General features: G+C 37.9%; 1 protein-coding gene and 2 pseudogenes across 1 annotated transcript; 1 reads left to right on the top strand and 2 right to left on the bottom strand.

Moving 5' to 3' along the window:
• Positions 1-2,448: 2,448 nt before the first annotated feature.
• Positions 2,449-8,301, bottom strand: LOC113665108 (uncharacterized; annotated as a pseudogene).
• Positions 8,302-10,818: 2,517 nt separating this feature from the next.
• Positions 10,819-14,650, bottom strand: LOC113665106 (contactin-associated protein-like 2). Its single transcript, XM_027180759.2, has 4 exons — positions 14,548-14,650; positions 12,578-12,978; positions 12,365-12,482; positions 10,819-11,991 (listed from the first exon to the last, which is right to left on the bottom strand). Exons 2-4 carry the CDS (start codon positions 12,920-12,922, stop codon positions 11,366-11,368), a joined length of 1,089 nt encoding a protein of 362 aa, XP_027036560.2. The 5' UTR covers positions 12,923-12,978; positions 14,548-14,650; the 3' UTR covers positions 10,819-11,365.
• A 5,843-nt stretch (positions 14,651-20,493) lies between these two features.
• LOC149049355 (uncharacterized) lies at positions 20,494-21,290 on the top strand (annotated as a pseudogene).
• Positions 21,291-21,586: the final 296 nt, after the last annotated feature.

Here is a 21,586-nt window from a genome sequence, read left to right as displayed (position 1 = left end):
GGCGCATGGCAAGAACCTTTGCTGTGAGTTGTTTTTAAACTCTGCAAAAAGATAAAACTTGGCATGCTGATTGAAATTTTGCATTGAAGAATGGGTTCATCAAACTTGTTTTTGAGCAGCTTGTACTTAAAGTTTTAGTTAGGGGGGTTTTCGGTTGAAGGGTGCTCTCAGAAATTCATCGAAGGGAAAAAAAGATAAAGCTAAAAGCATGCACGTAGCCCGTTATTCGGGGATGCAAATTATGTCCTTTAATATAGGATATCACTTAAAAAGCACGGTGACATATCTTTTTTATTGTACTTTTTGAAACAGATATTGATGGGAAGCATTTGAGGAAAGTTAAATAAAAAATCCGTCAATATTTTTTTTCTAAGGAATGACCTTAAGTTTTAAACGAACTACGTCATAAGAAAACTTTACACAGTTTCTCCTATCTTTTCGGTAACAGTTGATTCCATGGAATCCAGGGTGACAATCACAGTGGTAATGGTCCCATTGGCACTCAGGAACATAGACAACACCGTTTTTGCATTGGGGGCTACCAAGTGGTTACTTGATTGGAAAAAGAAAAAAAAGAAAACAGAACCAAAAGAAGAAATAAACACTAATCGTTTAGCAATCAATGAACTTAACTTTTCTTCAGTGCAGTAACTTGCTTTCTGGCAAGAGAACTCATCTAACTTGTTAGCGCGTAAATAATAAATCATGTTGGATCTATCTTATCTTCTTACCATAAGGCTAACGTGATGGAAAGTGTTATTTCCATAAAGCTTCTCGGTTACTCTGCACTTGTCAGTGGCCAAGAAATCGTACAGATGAAGATCACTGGAGTCAAGATTAGCAGCCATGTTGAACGAATAAAACCTTGGCTCTCTAACAAAGAAAAGTGAAGGCCAGCTTATCTTCCACCATGGACGATGCTAGTTTCTCTTCCTTTAAATAATGGAGGCGATCGCGCTTGAATTTACTAACTGAAACACGGCCTGTTGGATATCGATAGATCGATAGATAGCGCTGTTTTGCATGGCAAACATCACCTTAAGTAGAGAAGGGAAAAAAAAACATAGAAGGGGCAAGAGAAGCATGATAGAGGCTTGCGGACTGTGAACATCCCAATGAGTTGCTTAAGGACACAGATAACCTTTAATGTGAATGTCAAATTTGGTAATTGTCAAATCCAGTTAGGGAGCAGTTGCAACTCGTGAGTTGAGATGAGATCTAAAATAGTACAAGAATTAAAAAAAAAAAAAAACATCTTCCGTCAGAAATCATGAAAGAGCACCTTCTTCTCAATTGAATATAGTATCTTAAACTGCCGGGTGGTAAAAAAGGCGAAAAAAAAAAGGATATAGTGGTACGGCATCTCGTAGCCTAGCCATTCAATAAAGACGTTGTTATTCTGTTCTTTGTTTACCTGTTTTGTTTGATTAACTAATGGATAGTTGGATAGTTATTTCCTTTGTTAAGTCCCGTCCGCTAACTTTTGCGCTCGGCCATTTATTGAAATCAATTACACCTAACCGAGGTTTGTGAACCTTTAAGCTGCCTCGGCCATTTGTCAAATCTTTTAGTCTTAATACCTAAAAAAAAATACATTAAATTCATAAAGATACTGTTTTTGCTTCTCCCAGGAGTATTGCTGAGATGGTTCCATTCACTCCACCACAAGTTATATGTTCGACTTCCTTTAAAGATGCTCAGAAACCTCTTGCTTAAATGGCAAAACGCGCGAGTCTCAAAGGAGTATTTCATTTCGTAGTTTTCTTTCCGTTGAATAGCAGATTCAACCAAACACATTAAAAGTTCCAAATACTGTGTTCTCAGTGGACTTGCGCTGTTTACTTCAATTAAGCAAAGAACTTTCTACCAACGAGTGTCTTTGATTCACAGGAAAAATCTGAATCGTCAGGTTTACTAATCTATTGCTGCGTACAATGTAATATAAACCTGAGGTTGAAGGTCAAGCTTTTCCTTTTTTTCTGTTAAACACGCCGAGCCGATACAGCTAAATATCGCGTAACTCTTGTTGGCTTTTTTGAATTTCCAGGAGGAAATTTGCATTTAAATCTAAAGGCCTAAAAGGTCACAAATACAATCAAAATTTTCTATTTTTAACTCTGCTAGATGAATCAAATTGTGCGATATCGGTGGAAAGCGGAACAATCTTCTCAGGTGAAGTGATGCGTTCAGTGCCTCGCGCTTCTTCCTTCTCCCATTCTTCTTCCCTTCTATGAGTAAAAGAAAGGCCTTTGGCATCTATAAGGATGTATAATAATCTAGTGCGCATACCATATATGTTGAAATAGGGCAGTTTTCACTTCAGTTATATCAAAATTGTTTCGTCGCAAAAAGCAATTGTACAGACAGCTGTTTGCTTTAAAGCGGTACGTCAACCGAGTCTACAAATAGCTAGTATACAGTTACAATGCACCTTTTTATGTGTGAGTTTTAAATAAGTCCAAAACACTTGAGTTTCCCAAGTGTGTGGTATCCCTTGTCACTATAATAAAGGGCATCTCCAAACCTAAGTTGTTTCACAAGCAGCATGAATTTGTCTTTAAGGAAGGCGCCTTCCTCTCGCCATGTGCGGTCACTCATGTCGCAGTTGCATCCGTAGTTAGTGTTTGCACATGTATTATTCAAGCATGTGCATTCGTAATCAACAGAAACAACTCCTCCCCAGTTTTTCATGTTCTCTCCATCACGTGACACCCACCAGCCGTACATGTCACGATTGTAGAGGAGCTGCGAGTGGTAGCACTCGTGCTTTATAAACTGCTTACAGGTTCGCCAGTTGAGCCATGTCAGCCTCCGTGTAGTTGATGGAGCAAGAATAGGAGCCTCTGCCACCAAACCCTCGCAGCCACTTCCCGCCTTCACTTTCATGACTTACAACTGTCACCCCAACACCGTCCTTGTCAGTCATGTTACAATAGACTTTGAAAGGTTTAACCCCGCCCTCTCCATCAGGGTCGATGACGTAAGATCCACTTAGGAGATTACATAGTTTGATCTGACTGAAGGTTTTATCTCCTTAGAAGCATAAAAAAAGAAATTGATTATAAGTATATCTTATTTCATGCGTTCTTAGCATTGGATTAAATTCATGGAACTTTTATGGGGAGGATTACATTTCGCCAGAGAATTCGTGTCAATCAAATTCATCAGCGTGCTTCATATTCCCATTATACACAATGATGACGTAGTGTACGTATTAAAACGTAGCAAACTTCTGCATTAAAACTTCTCTATCGCGACAGCTGTGTGTTTATCTGGATATGAAGCACTTAAGACGTATGAAGAGCTCTCAAGAGGCTATAGTGGTGAAAGCTTCATTGAAATTGACCAATTCCAAAAATAATTGAAGCTAAACCTCGCCCAGAAGCATTTTTAAGAATCTGAAAAAAAAGCGATGTAAGTTTTCTTCTCCAAGGTAACAGAAGGGATCGCAATTTTAAAGTTACCAAAAGAAAGATCGCGTGCCGGATGCCGATAGAGAGCGCTGTTCTGCATGGCAAAAATCAAGGTTAGCATTTTTAAGAATCTGAAAAAAAAGCGATGTAAGTTTTCTTCTCCAAGGTAACAGAAGGGATCGCAATTTTAAAGTTACCAAAAGAAAGATCGCGTGCCGGATGCCGATAGAGAGCGCTGTTCTGCATGGCAAAAATCAAGGTTAGCATCGAAGGGAAAAATATCAAGAGTGGCAGGAGCAGCATGATGGTGGCTGTTGGATGACAACACATGAATGAGCTGCTTTAGGATACAAAGCACTTTAATTGTGAATAAGAAACTTGTTTGATATTGCACATGTCGATAAAAAAAGAACATCATAACCTTCTCTTACGAAAACAAGAAATGACATTCGTAATGCAGAATGTACAAATTCCCTTCGAGCTCATTGCAGCTCTGTGATCTGTACTGGGCGTGAGATACATACATTTTAACTAATGTGGCAGACAATGATTTACCAAAAACGGTAAAGGTTTGTTTAAAATTCACTAGAAAATGTTCATTGAAAAAGTTCACCTACTACTCTTAATTTGGGTAACATCATGCTGAGAACGAGAAGAGAAGTGAAAAGCTGGCTATTTTTAAGAAATGGCTCGCGTTTACCCCGAGACGACTCTGGCTTACGATGTGAAGTTCAGATGAGTGAGCTTTTCGATATGTATAAGAAATCACTTGATCAAAAGTAGGCAAGTTTGTGACCTTCCCCAATGTGTTCAAAATTCACGAATATGCACATATTTTATTTGTGGAACATAGAAGGACATCATTTGTATTGTTTTTTAGAAGTTAGCATTCTAAATCTTTGAAATCCCGCTTAGCATGACGTCTTTAGGTGGCTGGAAACAGTTTTCCGAGACGCCTACGGAATATATATTCAATACGCCCAAAAGCCATCGTTCCCTCCTCGCAGTCAAACCAATTTAAACTCGTTGACCAAAGGATAAACGTTTGAAAAAGCGGGCGTTGCAATTTGATCACTTTCATAATGCTAATGTTATGGAAAATCCTGTTAAACAGTTTTAGTCGACGGTCTCAGTAAGTCCGTAAAAGTTATTTACAACTTGGGGATTTTTCTTTCTTGAATCTTGCTGAATCCTAAATCTTGCTGTTTCAAAATCATGAGCTGTTAAGCTTGGTGTTGAGTTTTCAGCTTCTAAGTGAAACTACTTACAGAAGGAATTCTAAATTAAGTTTTACGGCGTATACATCAATAATTTTTCAACAGCATGTCGTATCTGGACAGTTCTTTCTTGCAAAGAATGAATTGAGCCAATTACAGCCACAACAAGATCTTTTTGGACGGCTTTGATTAGAACAGAATGGAATTTTTTTTTTGAAACTAATGAAAAACAACATCGAACCCGTATATCGCCAATATAAACAAGAACGAATATTGCGTAAAACCTTGGTGAAACTTAATACACTAATGAAAGAATTTCCCAGTAGTCTAAGTCCATTTTACAAAATAACTTATCATTCATGTAAGCAAAACACGTTTTGTCTGAATTGACACGAATGGGGGTAAATTATATGTGGAAACTCCCACACTTAGCTGTAGAGTGTTAGTCAGGGATCTCCTTGTGTCTCTAACTCCTGAGTCTCTCAAGTTAGACCCCCCTTAAGTACTGTTTTTATGCAATACTCTTAGCTTTGGTTACTTGGAGAAGCTAGAATCCTGAGAAGTCTACATCAAAATGAATGATCACTACGATCAAGATCATTAAATTTGACTGCTGATAATATTTTGTCTGTACCAGCATTGTTCACGTATTGTACAAGTATTGTAACCTATACATTCAATAGCGCGAGCCTGCTTCATTTTTTTATTGTGCCAATAATGTTTTTTCACACAATGAAGCTTAGTGGAGGAAATCGCTCTTCATCATCCAAATTTAAAACTACCCTGTTAAGAATGTTGAAAATAAAAGTAAATTGGCTCAAAAAACTCAAGAGGCTTGAGTAGCTCGAGGCACTCTCACGCATCTTTCTTACTCCCAGCGTTAAATAATTAACTGACTTGGTTTCTATTGACTTTTACAAAAGGGGTTTTCAAATTGATGTTTAAACGTCCAGCAGGTCCTAACAGTTTTGGTTTAGAGTATGACAACTTCACCGATAGACTCTGAAGAGGAAGCTCTCTCTCGAGCCTCTCTTTACATGGTAAAGAATCAGGAAAGCAAATGTGGTACAACCATAAAATTCCTCTTTAGGATTCTAATGCGTTATTCAGGAATCATTAGAGCCTATGTTAGCTTGTTATGCACGCAGACAGTTATATTATCAGTTACTTATTTGTTGTGGTCTTTATTATTTCATTTAATTTTTTTGATGGTGATAGTACCTCACCAACGGTTCAGTTAGAATAGGTCCTTCGAATTATTTGTTGGCGCAGATTACCTGAGTTGCTTTCTTCAACCTAAGAGAATTTATATCAACGAGTGTCTCAGGCTTGCGGGAAAAATCTCAAGTATCGCATTTGTTGAAAAGTGTAATTGTCAGAATGTTTGGAGACTAACAAGGCAAACGCACGTAGTTTTTTAATCGTCATATACTGTAGAACAATATTGCACAAATCTGTAACTGATGATCGGGTTTTCTTTTCAATTCCACGGTATTTGGACGACATGTTTATCCTTTCACAAATGCTTTTCATACCGTGAATAATCTCTGTCTGAAAACTACAAGCAGCGAAAATGGGCCTTCGGCGCCTAAAATTACGCTTAATATGCTAAAACACATGCGCTATACCGCGTCAAAACCAAACATTTTTTAACCTTCCTACTGATATTTATCCATCCTGGAATTCCTTTCAAGCAGCAAGCTATCATAACAGATCACATTCTACTTTACAGCGCTATAACAGGCGAGTCTACAAATAGCGGGTGTACAATAACGATCTATATGAATCCAAAACACTTGAACTTTCCAAGTGTGTGGTATCCCTGATCACTATTTGTCCAAACCTCAGTTGCTTCACGGGAAGCCTGGACTTGTTAGTAAGTAAACCACTGTCCTCTCGCCATTGTTGGTCAAGTTTGTCGCAGTTACATTCGTACTAAGGGTTTGCACATGTATGGTTCAAGCCGCATGCACATTTGTAGTCGATAGAATCCACTCCTACCCAGTACTTCATCTCCTCTCCATCACGTGACACCCAACAGCCGTAACCATTGCGAAAGAGCCTTGAGTGATAGCACTCCTACATTAAAAACTGCTCACAGTGAACAGATGAAGCTGTTCGACTAATTCCCTGGTACGTGACATTGCACGAATAACTGCCGGGGTCCTGAAATCCATCCACCAGCGTTCTGTTTTCACTGTCGTGACTGACAACTGTCACTCCAACACTGTCCTCGTTAGCCGTGTCACAGAAGTCTTTAAAAGGTTTCTCTCCACCTTCTCCATCGGGATCGATGACGTAAGAGCCACTTGGAGTCCTAGGGTAGGAGTGTTTGATATCACAGCAGGTTCGACTTCCTGAAAAACAAAAAGACACAGAAAAACGACTATTTCACAAAAGATTATCCCTGTTCTTACCGGAAAAGAGAAGTGATGACGTAAGAAGCCATTTGAGAGATTGTATACTTTCATATCTCAAAAATTTTATTTCCATGGAAAATGAAGAAAGAAAAACCGGCCGTGTAAGGTCGAACTTTCATTACCTTTCATATTGGAAAATTGTTGAAGGACACTATACACGTATACGGAAGCAGTTGCATAAAGTTTTCAATGACATTTAGTTATAATTAAAGACGACAGTATGACTTCTACTTTAGAGTTTGTACCTCTCAGTTCGAAAGCAAATTTAATACCTCCAGGTTTGCAGTGAGTTCCACTGAATCAAGGCTGACAATCACAATGATAGGAGTTCGTTTCATATTCAGAAACACAGACAGGCCACCGTTCTTACAAGGAGCGCTTTCACATGGAGACTAGAAACATTCCTTGAATCATTCAGTTTGTATTTAAAGAAATACGCAGAGTGTTAAGCACCAAATATATGAAGAGATCTTACCAACGGACTGCAGTGATGGAAGGTAGCATTTGCACGAACCTTTTCAGCCTCTCTGTACTTGTCTGTGGCCAATAACTGACACAGATAAAGACCTTTGGAGTCAGGATACACCGCTATGTTAAAAGAATAGCAAATTGGTTCACCAACACAAAGAAAAGTACAGTCCAACTTATCTTCCACTATGGATGATGAAAGTTTCTCCGCCCATGAGAAGTAGAAAGGGTCGCACTTGAATTTACCAAACGAAGCGCGGCCTGTTGGATATCGATAGAGAGCGCAGTTTTGTGTGGCAAACAACAATCCTAACAAACAAGGAAAAATCAGGAAGAGTGGCAGAAGCAGCATGACAGTGGCCGATGAACTCTCACAACCGAAACGAGTTGCTGAATGATGCTGAAGACTTTACATTCAAATGAAAAATAGGTCCTTTATAATTGCCTGTCAGTAATTAAGAATTAATAGCCACATCTATGAGGCAGGTGCCATGGGTGGGATAAACTTCTACTATAGGGGAAGTAGAAGTGGAACAGTAAGTTTTAAAAAGTCATTCTAAATAAAACTCTTCTTCTTAGCAAACCTGATACTATTTTTAGTTCTTTTACAAGAACTGCTTTCAAACTGTTTTTTTTTTCTACTGATGAAATGATGTCTATGAATGCCCTCTATAGATATTCTATAAATAGTTTTAAATATTCATTTCAATATCTATTAACTCTGACTATGCTAATGATTTACTCAGTTTGAACTAATGTTTTTGTCAATTTTTGGTACTCTGCTCCCTACTCTACAACAAACTTGAAAATAAATTTCTATTTACTCCTCCACATGTCCCTGTTAGCAGGTTTTCTGTAAGAAGTTGTGTTTTGGCTCGCACTAGGATAATAATATATGAAATAAATTGACGCCATGAATTGGCACTTACTACAAGAAGCTAAAGTTGTTTTCTTCGTTTTAGACGGAGCGGCTGTTTATTTAATATTTTATTATTTTATCGTGCCATGGCATTTTCTCTTAGAAAGCTTTTTGTGAAAGAAAAAATAATTCTTTTCTAATTGTTAATTTTTTCTATTTTTGGGCAAATATCAAATAAATCTTTCATTACCTTCCGCAGTTATTGTTTAACGGATGGATTCTCTGATCATAGGCAGATATTGGGCAGATTTCCTCTTAGTGACTTAAAAGGAGCTTATCTAATTAATAAACAATAATCATATTAAATTGGAACAAGTTTAGCAAAAAGAAATTAAAGTGTCATGTCTTGAAAATGTTAGGAAATCCTTTACGTGGATCGGAAAGCGCGAGCCTCGATTATGTATTTTCTTTGCAAAAAGTGTCAGTCGCTTCTTCTTTGTTTATTAGCATTTTCAATTAAACAATAAACTGGTTTTAAATATAAACATTGCACAATTACTCATTACTCGTTTTGCAGCCTTGTATTCCAGAGATGCTAGTGCGATGACAGGAACAAATAATTAATTCATTCCACAGTTTTAACTGGTGCCAGCCACTTTAAGATATATAATTGAAAGGAGAAATTGCATAAACTTAAAACAAAAAAACATGTTTTCATCCGAACGCCTACGTAAATATCGTCGCCAAAAAATGTATGGCTATTTGCCATAAAAAGTCTGTAGCCAAAACTTTACTTAGGAGGGCTGACTGTCTACCATCTTCACTCGATTCGAAGCCTAAGGAGAGGAAATATGTTTCCAATGTCCTAAAGGCAAATGGTTATACAAAAACTTTTCTCCGTAACTGCCAAAAACCAGTTACAAATAGTAACGCTCTTGATGAAAGGGAACCAGCGACTGGTTTTGCTGTTATTCCTAATACATACAGGGTGTTACGGAACCCATCAAGAGAATTTTGAATAGCCACAACGTTAAAGTTGCTCAAAATCGTGACGATGGCGGTTTGCTTCCTGACGCCTATTTACACCTCGTCAGAAAAAAGGCCGCTAATTAGTGATCATATAAAAGGACCTCTTGTTGCAGCGTTTAGATCACCCCTGATGAAGGCACTAGACAGGAGTGTCGAAACGTTGGGTCTATGAATTGTAACTTCTTCGGTTACATTCATTAAATCTGCAAACCAGAGTAGCATCAAACTATGTCTGAATGTATGGCTAATTCAACAGAATACTCTCATAAATCAATAGGCTTAGAAATTTTGCTCAACAGTTTATTGCAAAGTGCTTTAGTGAAACAAAACGTCGGCAGCTATATGCATAAATATATTTAAAAATGACATGTTCTTTGTTGCTTCGCTATCAATTAATATTCCAAATCCACTCTGATGGAAATTTGAATAATTTCTTATATACGGAGGTAATTTAGAGTTAAAAGACTTTTCAAAGTAAAGGTTAAAAGAAGGTCTCAATGAAAGGATAATTTTGAAGTTGACAACTGATTTTTTTTCCAATTTTGACCATTGATGGTTAAATCTTAGGGCTAATGACGGTTGACGATGTTAGTACCTTTGACAGCTGACGGTTATTACGAGTTTAAATCACTTTAAGCTTGTTGTTGATTTAGCACGAGTTATGAATTATGTTTACAGCTATTCAGTCTTTCTCTGACAAAGTAAACTTAATTTTAAAGATCTCTAACGATTAACTACTAAAGATATGTCCAGAGAAATGCATGCAGTAACGAAAATGGCGAAAATTCGTCAAAATTGACAGATTAGACCCACTTACCCACCCACCCACCCTACTGATTCTCTAATGAACCCTACTCCCCCCCCTCCCATTGAACCCCCTAAACTTTACCGGAAATGATCAAAGAGTAAAACATATCGAAGAAACTTAAAGGGTATTTCAGAGCATCTGAAGAGTGAGCCAGTTTCACTCGAAGAATGAAATGATTGATTGCTTTTTCAGGCTCCATGGGTAGGGGGAGTGAAGGCGACAAAGAATATTAATATAATTTGACCTGAAGGTGACTGTAATGGTCACAGATCTTTAAATCCTTAACATAATACATAACATTTTGTTGTTTTGTGGTAGTGAGAATTCGCGAGGATATATTGAAATGCAGAAGGCGCCAACGAGAGGTCATCGAGCTCTGTCCAATAAAGTGTCTCAGCCAAATGATATAATCGCTTGCAAAATCCACAGAGAGGAAAATGAAAGGAAAACATAGTTGGATTTAGTACGAAATTGGGCCATTTTAACAAAGATGACTGTGTACTGTAGGCTTCAAATTCAAGTACTTGTACAAGACTTACAGTCATTTTCAGATTTAGCGTATTTTATGGGATTCAAATAGGGGTGAAAGTTTGCAACTATGAGGTCCTTTGGATCTTTTATTTAAGATTTTCTCGACAGAATAACTTCCAGCTTGGTCATCTCCACTTTTCTATGGTAAACAAATCGTGTCATCATCAAATTACTTCATTTATATATCGACGAATTGGAAGCATACATTACTTTTGTAAAAAGGATGGCAGGTTTTTTACTGCAGGCAACTGCTTTCACGTCTCTTGGAATTCTCAAACGCGGTAAAAGAGCAATGTTAATTAATCAAAACCAAATGAATTTTGATATACAATTATCACTATAGCAAGTATTTAAAGTTAATGACCTGTACTTCATTCTTAAATGGGTCCAAAGCACTTGAGCGGTCCAACACTCAGTATGACATTCGGTTACAATTTTGGGCAAATACTTTAAACTAAACATTATGAATTTCTCCATTTTTCTCACTACATTACAATCAAATTACCAATTCATTACATTTCTCTGAATTATCATGGACCTCCATTCTAATTCAGTTCTGCAAAGAGAGTACAGTGATCAAGCAATCTTTTTGATGTTCAACGTATTGTCTTTGTGACTTCTCAGTAGATAAATCCATAACACTCCAGTTTTCCAAGCGTGTGATATCCTTTTTCATCGCCATCGCTAAGGCGACCGGTATCTCCAAACCTCATTTGAATCACAGGAAGCTTGGACTTGTTTGTTAGTAAACCGTTGTCCTCTCGCCATTTCCAATCGTTTTTATCGCAGTTGCAGCCGTAACTGGTGTCCGCGCACGTGTTGTTCCACCCACATGCACATTTGAATGGAGCAGAGTCGACTCCACCCCAGTACTTCATCTTCTCGTCATCGCGTGATACCCACCAGCCGAACATGCCACCGTTGTAAAGGAGCATTGAATGATAGCATTCGTATTTGATAAACTGCTCACAGTGAGCAGATGAAGCTGTTAAGCTTGCTAGCTGAATTAGACTGGCTTCATTATAAGTAACGTTGCGCGAATAACTACCACGAACATCAAATCCATCCACCAGCATTCTGCTTTCACTATCGTGACTGACAACTGTCACTCCTATCCCCCCCTTGTTAGTCATGTCACAGAAGACTTTAAAAGGTTTCTCTCCGCCCTCTCCATCAGGATCGATGACGTAAGAGTCACTTGGAGTCCTAGGGTAGAAGCGTTTGATGTCACTGCAGGTTCGATTTCCTGAAACACAAAAAGACACAGAAAAACGACTATTTCCCAAATGATTATCCCTGTTCTCACCGAAAAAAAGAAGTGATAACGTAAAAAGCCATTTTAGAGACTATATACTTCACTCTGAAAAGGTTTATTTCCATGGAAAATGAAGATAGAAAAAAACGGCCGACTTAGGTCAAACTTTTCCTTCCCTTTCATATTGGGAAAATGTTGGAGGACACTATACATGTAGATGCAAGCAGTTGCTCAAAGTTTTCAATGACATTTAGATATAATTCATTTATAGTGCATTTTAAAAAATGGAAATAAAGACGACAGCATGAATTCTACTTTAGAGTTTGTATCTCTCAGTTGAAAGGGAAAAAAGTTAATCTCATACCTTCACGTTTACAGTGAGTTCCATCGAATCCAGACTGACAATCACAATGATAGGAGTTCTTTTCATATTTAGGAACACAGACACCACCGTTCTTGCAGGGAAAGCTTTCACATGGAGACTGAGAAGAAAGCAATCATCTCAACTAAAAACATTTATTCTGTATCCAAAAAATTGAAATCTGGAAACTGCCAGGTATGAATAAAGATGTCTTACCCGTGCTCTGTAATGATGGAAGGTTGCATTTGCATGAAACTTTTCAGTTTCTCTGTATTTGTCTGTGGCCAACAGCTCACACAGACAAACACCCTTGGAGTCGGGATACGCAGCCATGTTAAACGAATAACAATTTGGTTCACGAACACAAAGAAAAGTGCAGTCCATCTGATCTTTCACCATGGACGATGAAAGTTTCTCTACCCACAAGTAATAGAAGGGATCGCGCTCAAAGTTACCGAACGAAACAGTGCCTGTCGGATATCGGTACAGAGCGCTGTTTTGCATGGCACACATCAACTTCAACAAAGAAGGAAAAAACAACAAGAGAGGCAGGAGCAGCATGGTGATGGCTGGTGAACTGTCAACTTCTGGATAAGCTGCTTTAGGATACCGAAGAGCTTAAACGTGAATGGAAAATATGGTAATTGCCTGTTTATACAAATCCACTCAAAGAGCAGGTGCAACTTGCGAGTTGAGATATGAAATGTTACGATAGTTAATAAAACAAATTTCTTCTTTTAGAAATCATAAAAGAGCATTTTTTTGTCAGTAGATTGAAGTATCTTAAACCGATGGGTGAGAGAAAAAAGGGAGAAACAAAAGGTATGTCATAGTCGGGCGACTGTTAAATATATGCAATATGTTATACAGTTGTTAAACATAAAGTATCAGTTAATTAAACCATTCAATCTCAGACGCCGTTGTTCCGCTGTTTTTTACCTGTTTTATTTGATTAACTAATAGATAGTTACCTGTTTCATATGTCTCGCTCCACCAATAACCTTCTATTTATAGTTTATAACCCCTAACCGAATTTTGCGAACCTTTTCAGCGACTTTAGCCTTGTAATAGATATTTTATAGCCTTAATACTTAGAAGCATATTTAATACGTATGAATGAACACCATAACCTTATCAAAATACTGTTTTTTAGTAATTTCCTGCTTCCTGGGGCATTTCTGAGAAACTTCTACACACTCGTTTACAGTTGCAAGAAATGTTTGACTTCGTCTGAAGAAGCTTGGAAACCTCTCAATTGAAATGTGCAACGTGCGAGCCTTCATATCGTGTTTTAGTCAGTCTTTTCATTCCGTATGATAGCAGTTTCAATCAAAAACTGTAAATTTTTTAAACATCAACATTTATATAGATGTCTCCTTTTCTGATAGGCAGATTATTTAATTTATGAGTTTGAAAATATTTATATGACAAAATTCATGTCACTTGCAAAGAATGGTCTGTGCTAAAGTGAAATACTCCTCGAGCACTTCTTGCAAAAGCGGAGTTTAATAATGTCTGTTATACAGGTATCTAAGACTCATACTTCGACTTATTCCGTACCTGTGACGCAGATAATTACCATTAGTGCGAAACTTCCCTCACAATTGTTATCTTAGCGAAACGCGTGCGATGAATGTTTATCACCACTAATAGTGTAGCCCTCTCACAGAATGCAATTTAAAACCAACACGAACGTAAGTAGGAGAGATTTAACATAATTGTAGTGTCTTGTATCAATTTCCATTTAATTAATTGTCGTTATGATTTGCCAAAGAAAGACAGAACGAATTTTAGTTTCGGATAATTTATAGCTTTTCTCTGATTCTTGGCTGTTATTTACTAGCCAGGTACATAATTTCATAAGCAGCCATTTTTTTAAAGCGGAGCCTCATTTTATTAATATGTTTATGACCTTCCGCTTAATGCTGTAACTAAATACATTTCCGTGTGCTATTAGCGGATAAGGGACATTTATGTATGAATAACAGTATATAATATGAAAATGGAAGCGATCCTCGCAGCTATAAACACAACTTAAGCAATAATAAAATCCGTACATGCCTGAATTTTTTTCAAGCCTTATCTTCACTACTGCTTAAAAAGTGTTCATAACTGCGAGGATCGCTTCCATTCTTCAACCGCAGTTCATATATACGATTTTCATATATTTATAGTCATTTACTCACCACTTCACAGGTTTATTTGGAACCATCATAATGACCAGCTCCCAATTGGCTTGTTAGCTCAGTTGGTAAAGCGCTGCACCAGTAGCGCAGAGGTTGTGGTTTCAATTCTTCAACCTCAGTTCACATATACGATTTTCATAAATTGACAGTCAAATATATAATATCTTGTGAATAATTAATAATATGCCTTTTCATAAAAACTATTACCATGGTAGTTGAGAGTAGAAGGGAAGGGGAGTTGAGACTCAATTGGGACGTTTAGCCGATGCTTTGAGAGGATCACTATTTTTTTCTTTGAGAAATTGTTAGTTTATCTTTCTTTCTTTCTTTCTTTCTTTCTTTCTTTTTATTTTATTTTATTTTATTTTTTTTTGGGGGGGGGGTACTTCTGTTCAGGTGACAAAATCTGCAGTCACAAGTGGCATGAAGTGAAGCATTGCTTCAAAAACAAAAATTCATAAACAATGTTTGTATGTCCACTACACCGACTGGATTCCACAATGGGTATCAATGCCTATTGTTACGAGAAAATTTACTGATTTTCCCGTGTGTGTTATTCGGTACATATTTATTCGTTAACTGTCACATTTAACCATTTCAAGTTCTTTCATTTTAAAAAATCAAAAAATGCATAAAAACCACAATGGCTTTTAGAATGGATTTTGTTGATTACTCACTTTTACTATGCACCTGCTTATCGGCACTTTTGTCATTTATTACATGGTTTTCTTAGGTAAATATAAGTGTTAATGGTCTTTCTGGAAACATTGGTTTTCATAGTAGATAGCAGCTGAGTTTATACGCGTAAATTTAATTTCTTTTCATGCGATAGTTTCCAAACCAACCTTGCATAAATAAGCAGAAACTTTTAATTGCTTTTCCGTTTTTATTTCCTAAGCTGCGCTACTGCAATTAAGATAGGTATTGTTTTCTATATCAGAGCTGTAAATTCGCACCTAAGTTCCCTACGTTAATGGCCTAGAATGTATTGCATCCGTCTTTTTAATTTTGAGATTCTTTCCGTCGTTGAAACAGATGGAATATTTAAGTAGTTTTCGTTTAACTTCAAAGAGACTTTTTCCGCTCCTTTGTGTCCTTATTCAAATATTGCGATTTGTGTAACAATAGCACTTCACACCAGTTACTTCTTAAGCAAGTACCTTGTACAGTTTTGATGATTACAAACTAGAGTATGCTAGAGGTCATGTCGCTTGTTGACCAGACCTAGAATAAAAGTACTGTGGAACCAAAGATTGTCTTATCCTTGACGTCCGTATAAGCTCGCTCGAAGCAGATCTCCGTGTACCAGGAAATCGTGACGAGTTTCCGTTCTCGCTGCCAAGTCGTCTCTACAGAGTTATTTCCCCCAGTTGTTATTGTGCCGTCCGCGAAGATTCAGTTTTCCAGTTTGGGCGCGAAAACCTATCGTCACACTATTCTCCGCAGAAAGGCTTATGTTTGAAGATTTCTATTTATGTGTTAAATAACACTCCTGTGTCTGCTACACTCTTAAGAGGCTGTCTCTCTTATTTCCACCCGGTCAATTTTGCGTCAAAAATAATTTTGCCTGAAACTCTGTTAACAGAAAGACTAAACCTAGGAAAGACCTAAATTAGATTTGGTTTGATTCGAAATAATTTTCTGACTGCATTACGGGCCATAATTATTTCCCAGTCCGTAGGGACCGTCGCAACGTCTCGAAAATTGAAAAATAGGCATATTTTGTAACGTTGTAAAATATTTGATTCGCATAGTTAAGCCACAGAATTTATATCAGATTGCTTAAAAACCTTTCTAGTTTGCCAAGAAAGTTAGAATTTTCCCTCTCAATATATTTGAAAAGGCGAATTTTAGCATATTCTGACCACTAGAAATCGCCATCGGCCGATGGCCGTAAATAACCTTGATTTAGACGTTAAGTTTTGGAATTTGGGACCTGGTTGATAATTCTACCCTATACAGCCGTTAAGTTTAGACCTTTATAGGCAAAAATTTGCAAAAACGCCTGTACGTTTTCGATTTTTCAAAAGTTATGACCGTTTGAACCAGCACATGTACGAGCATTCGCGATTTTTTCACCTACACCAAAATCGAACCACTGGAGCAGATTTCGTCATAAATACAGCTTACCTTCGGCGCATCTTGGGTTTATGTGAAATTTCAGATATTCCTCGCTCCCCAAACTGGTGAACTTTATGATAACTCCAGCAAGTAACTCCAAAATTCAGCGGTCGGCATCTATCGATACTCTTCTTTGACTCGTTGTTGCGAACTAAACTCGAAAACTAAAGCCATGTTTCGCGCTTAATGTCCCGTTGAAACATTGAATTGCAGCTGCATTCTCTTCAAGAATCAGTCATAGAACTCCACTTGTAAGTCTTTGCGCCGAAGTTTGGGGTTTTGGAATTTAAAGCTGAACGATTGCACTATCGCGCATAACAGAGGTCCACATTAACCATTGGGGGTGAACCCGCTGACCCTTTATTTTTTTTGGAAGGCGTGCAAGTGTAGTATGGCATGCAAGTGCTTTTTCAGCGAGGTTGTTAAAGCTTTCAGAATGTAGAGGTGATATCAATGATCATCTACAAGCGTGTCACTTAGGTCAGCTTAAAGGAACGGTACAAGAATATGAGCTTATCGTTAACAGGTCAAGGTTGCCACACGACCTTTACCCTGAGTGTTCTTTGATTCGTCGACTATGCTCACTGCAGTTGTTGTTCCCTTCACTGGGTGTTGCGTCAATGCATCTCTCATGTCCAAGGCAGTTAGAACATCGTGCCCTTCGTTGCAGTAAGCACGAATAGAGGACTTCATTGGCGAATCAAAGAACACTCTCTGTATAAATAAGATTGAGCATTTTAGTAGCTTCCACAACTTCGAATATGGAGATACCAGTCTGAGAGTTTGGAAATGTTATGGCATCGGTAAAGGGAAGTACATTCCATATGACGTAATTTATATCAAGCACCAAGGTCAAACGTCCCTTCAAACCATAGAATCTCAAGGGTTTTATGATCCTCTTGAAAAGCGTGTGGTCAAGCGTCGTTCAAAGGGCAGCAAGGAAACAGAGAGTACAACGCCATTGTTTGAATGCTCTGTGTTTGGATGTGTTGAAGTGTTCGAAATCTTTTCGCAGCTAGAGCTGCACCTGGACGTTGGAAAGCATACAGTCAGCAGGTTAAGACAGTATGATGCAATCAAAAGGGACTGGGCCCTTAAGTTCTCGTCGATAGATACCGCTGGTATCGAGTGTTCGAGCTGTTCGTTAGATTCCAGTACACCACTCACTTCTCCCGTGGGTACTTCACCCTACTCGTCTCTACGAACAGGATGGGCCGTAAGCAAACCAAGGGGCAGCGTTAGATTTTCAGAGAAGGTAAAAGAATACCTAACGGCACGGTTTACACTTGGAGAAAGAACTGGGCGGAAGGTAGACCCCGCCCAAGTTGCAGTGGACATGCAAAATGCGAAAAAGTGAATCAAATGCACGTTTGTTCACTAGAGAACAGTGGCTGACAAAGAGCCAAGTTCAGAGCTATTTCTCCCAGCTAGCAGCAATGCTGCGAAAAGATCAGGCTGTGATCGGGATATCGCTGGATGAGGAGGAAGATGTCCAATGCGTCCAGGAAAATTCAAGAGAGACAAGATCTGGTAGACAAAGTTAACAGAGAGATCAAAGTCTCACATCCAGTCTGCTACGACACGTAGGACTTATGTGAACGTTACCACAGTAACACACTTCAGAAATTCAATGTGGTTTTGTTGAGAGCCATCTGTAGTCATTTTGAGATCCCTGTAAAATTGAGAGACAAAAAACAGATTCTCATAGACAAACTGTCGAACGTGATTAGTGATTGTCAATGTGTTTCTGAGTAGACTTATATAAACAGTGTCTTATACGGTGGCTGAAAGTGTAGAATATGCTCTACAGATACAAACTACCTTTAGTTCCGATATCAAGTTCTGACGGCGTTGTTATAGTGTAATATATTATAATATCTAGTAGTCAGTGAACTGTTTTGATGAAAACGATCGAAAATTTACCAAAAGCAACACTTATAACATCTGTTCTTACGAAGCATGTGTCAAGTTTTTATCACGTTGGTAGCCGATTTCTCCGGCTATTGACAGGTTGCTGTTCTGTGGACACAATCGACGCGGAACCGAGAGAAGCAAGCTCAGGATATTTGAAATTGATTTATTAATTATATGATATCAAACTCCAGGTAAAAGCATTTATTCTTTTCATCCAAAATTTTTCTCCCCAAATATTACATTGGGATACAAAACAAAACCATACGGTACAACGTACGGCACAAGCTATCAGCGGTCTTCTCTTTTGTGCGGACCTTTGTGAGAACAGCAAGTTATTTATGCTGAACACCATCAGAGATAATACACTGAATACTCTCTAAAGATGAGTTCCGATTGCATGCTTCGTTCACTGCTTTCCACACCTTTTCTGAGTCACCCTTGGCTTCCTCGATCATGTCAGTAATATTTAGACTTGGCAGTTCGTACTAAGCCATTAACTTTGTTCCTAAGCTTTGCATACATTGACCAATGACGCGCCGAGTTCGATTTTCGCGCCTTTCTATGCGCCCAGTCACGTTCTTTCATAGTATCACTTATTTGACTGTTCATCCATGGAAGAGGTGTTCCCTTGACACGCCTTCTTTTTACTGGTGCGTGTTGATCAGCAACCTCCGAAAACATTTTATTCCACGTAAACAAGGCATCGTCGACGTTGTCCTCGTTTTCAATAATATGCCAGGGAATATTCCTAAGATCATCATTAAATAAAGTCGGATTAAAATTCTTATAGGAACGATACTCGAGTATTCTCGGTTTAGTCTTTGTTGTAATACCAGCTTTAATTATGCAAAATACCAGAAAATGGTCGCTAAGCGGTACCGGAACAACACCAGATTTGACAATGCGGTGTTCATTATTAGCAAAAACCAAGTCGATCATTGTCCGCGAGGTGTCAGTTATGCGCGTCGGTTCTTTTATTAATTGAGTGAAGTTGTAGGCCCGCAAAAAGTTAAGAAGTTCTTGTTTATCTCTTTTGGGCAATTTAGAACTCGCCATCATGTCTGCGTTTAAATCGCCTAGAATTACCACATCCGATTTTTCCAGATCCACAGATGATATACTCTCATGTAGCGAAGAAATAAAGGTCTGAAAGTCAGAATCCGGTGCTCTATAAGCGCAGCAGACGAGTGTTGACTTGCATTTGTTTCTAATCAACTCAATCATAGACACTCCTGACCGCCAGTATTAATATCATTCCGCAGGCGAAAAGCCAAACCCTCTCTCGCATAGATAGCTACACCACCATATCCCTCTTTGATGCCAGTGCGATCCTGACGAACGCACACGAATCCAGGAAGATTAATTTCTGTGTCGCAAATATTCCCATCCAACCATGTCTCGGATAGAGTTAGAATGTCAGAATGTCAGGATAATTCATTTGACTTTTGCTCCCCAAGTGTTGGCTATTAATAATACTTGTAAACTAATTTTTGTCTCTGTCTCTTAAGAACTGTTCCCTCACAAGCTAGGTGATAATATTTAAAGTTGCTGGTGGCCTTTCTCTGCCAAATGTTGGTAAAATTTGGTTTTCACGCTCTCCACATTTTGAAAGTCTCAACGGAACCTTAGACGTGACTTCAGCTTATCCGATTCATAACAAGAACCGTATTGTAATGAAGTGGGAATGTTTCAAACCGAAGAGGATGGGTTTTTTTCATATTTATGAACATAAATAACTTGCCAAATGTGCTTAACTCCTGCTACGCGTCATTTTATGCAGACGACACTGTGATTTATTGCTATGGTACATCCTCAAAGGAGTTGAGTGATAAGTTAAATAACGATTTACCGGGTGTGGCGAAATGGCTTCATGATCACAAACTGACTTTAAATTTGGACAAAACTAAATGCATGCTTATCGGTAGTAATAGGAAACGCGAAAGCAAAGTTGACTTGACTGTCTCAATTTTAATATCATAGTATAAGTAATGTTCGCAGCTTTAAATACCTCGGTATACATATATCTTCGGATTTCACATGGACTGATCATGTTGAACACCTAACTGGGAAAATCAATCAGAGGCTTGGGCTTCTCAAGCGTATAAAGCATTTATTGCCTTTCAGGGCGCGTCTACTTTTCTATAAAAGTCTTGTTATGCCCCTTTTTGAATATGCTGATCTTGTATGGGGCGATAAACATAATATTACCCTTATGTCTAGCTTGCAAGTTTTGCAAAATAAGGCCGCTAAAGTTATTTTAAATAGACCATTGTACTCATCCTCCACTGAGGCAATAGCCGTTCTCAAGTGGCTGCCTCTAGAGAAAAGGCGATTTCAAAGAAGGTGTGTACACGTATACAAATGCATCGATGGCTTAATTAATCACGATATAGACTTGATTAGACAAGACATACTTCATAGGCATAATACACGTAACAAAGGCAATTTTAGATTACCACGTGTCAATAGAAATTGGGGGGAAGCAAAGCCGTTTCTGATTTTAACTCCCTCAGTCAGACGATCAAAGACTCAAGGAATGTAAATAGTTTTAAACGTAATGTTTTTAAGTTTTTAATATAGCTACTTACGTTTAATTTTTACTTATACTTATTTTTAAATTTTGTGCATTTTTTGTATCTTTTTAATCCCTTTGCAATTTTATAGCTTTGTTGTTTTTACTATATATATCTAGTTTTGAGGTCCTTTTTGAAAACCATATTTTCTATGAAAAAGTTTCCTCAATATAGATGATGATTATTATTATTATTATTATTATTATTATTTATCCATTCCAATCGCACAGCCAGTGCGCCTAAGTTACGGTAGCTAACAAAAGCTAATAGAAAAAGTAGAGAAAATTGATGTGTGAACAAAGTGTAAAATTATATAATTATATAAAGCTCGAGCAACCGTATGTTTATTTAATTTTTTAAATTTTTGTTGGCCAGGTAACACGCCTTGATCGCGAGAAACCTTAAGTTGAATTATCAACTTAAAATTACAA

Source organism: Pocillopora damicornis, chromosome 3 (assembly GCF_964200805.1).
Source record: "Pocillopora damicornis chromosome 3, jaPocDami1.2, whole genome shotgun sequence".
Taxonomy (NCBI): Eukaryota; Metazoa; Cnidaria; class Anthozoa; order Scleractinia; family Pocilloporidae; genus Pocillopora; species Pocillopora damicornis.
Note: the sequence above shows the minus strand (reverse complement) of the source record. Positions and strands in the feature narration are given on the sequence as shown.

Coding starts and splice junctions, on each gene's coding strand:
- LOC113665106 (XM_027180759.2), bottom strand. CDS start 12,922: ATGCTGCTCCTGCCTCTCTTGTTGTTTTTTCCTTCTTTGTTGAAGTTG. Junction 12,483..12,577: donor TCCATCATTACAGAGCACGG/GTAAGACATCTT, acceptor CTTTCTTCTCAG/TCTCCATGTGAAAGCTTTCC. Junction 11,992..12,364: donor AACTCACTGTAAACGTGAAG/GTATGAGATTAA, acceptor TTTGTGTTTCAG/GAAATCGAACCTGCAGTGAC.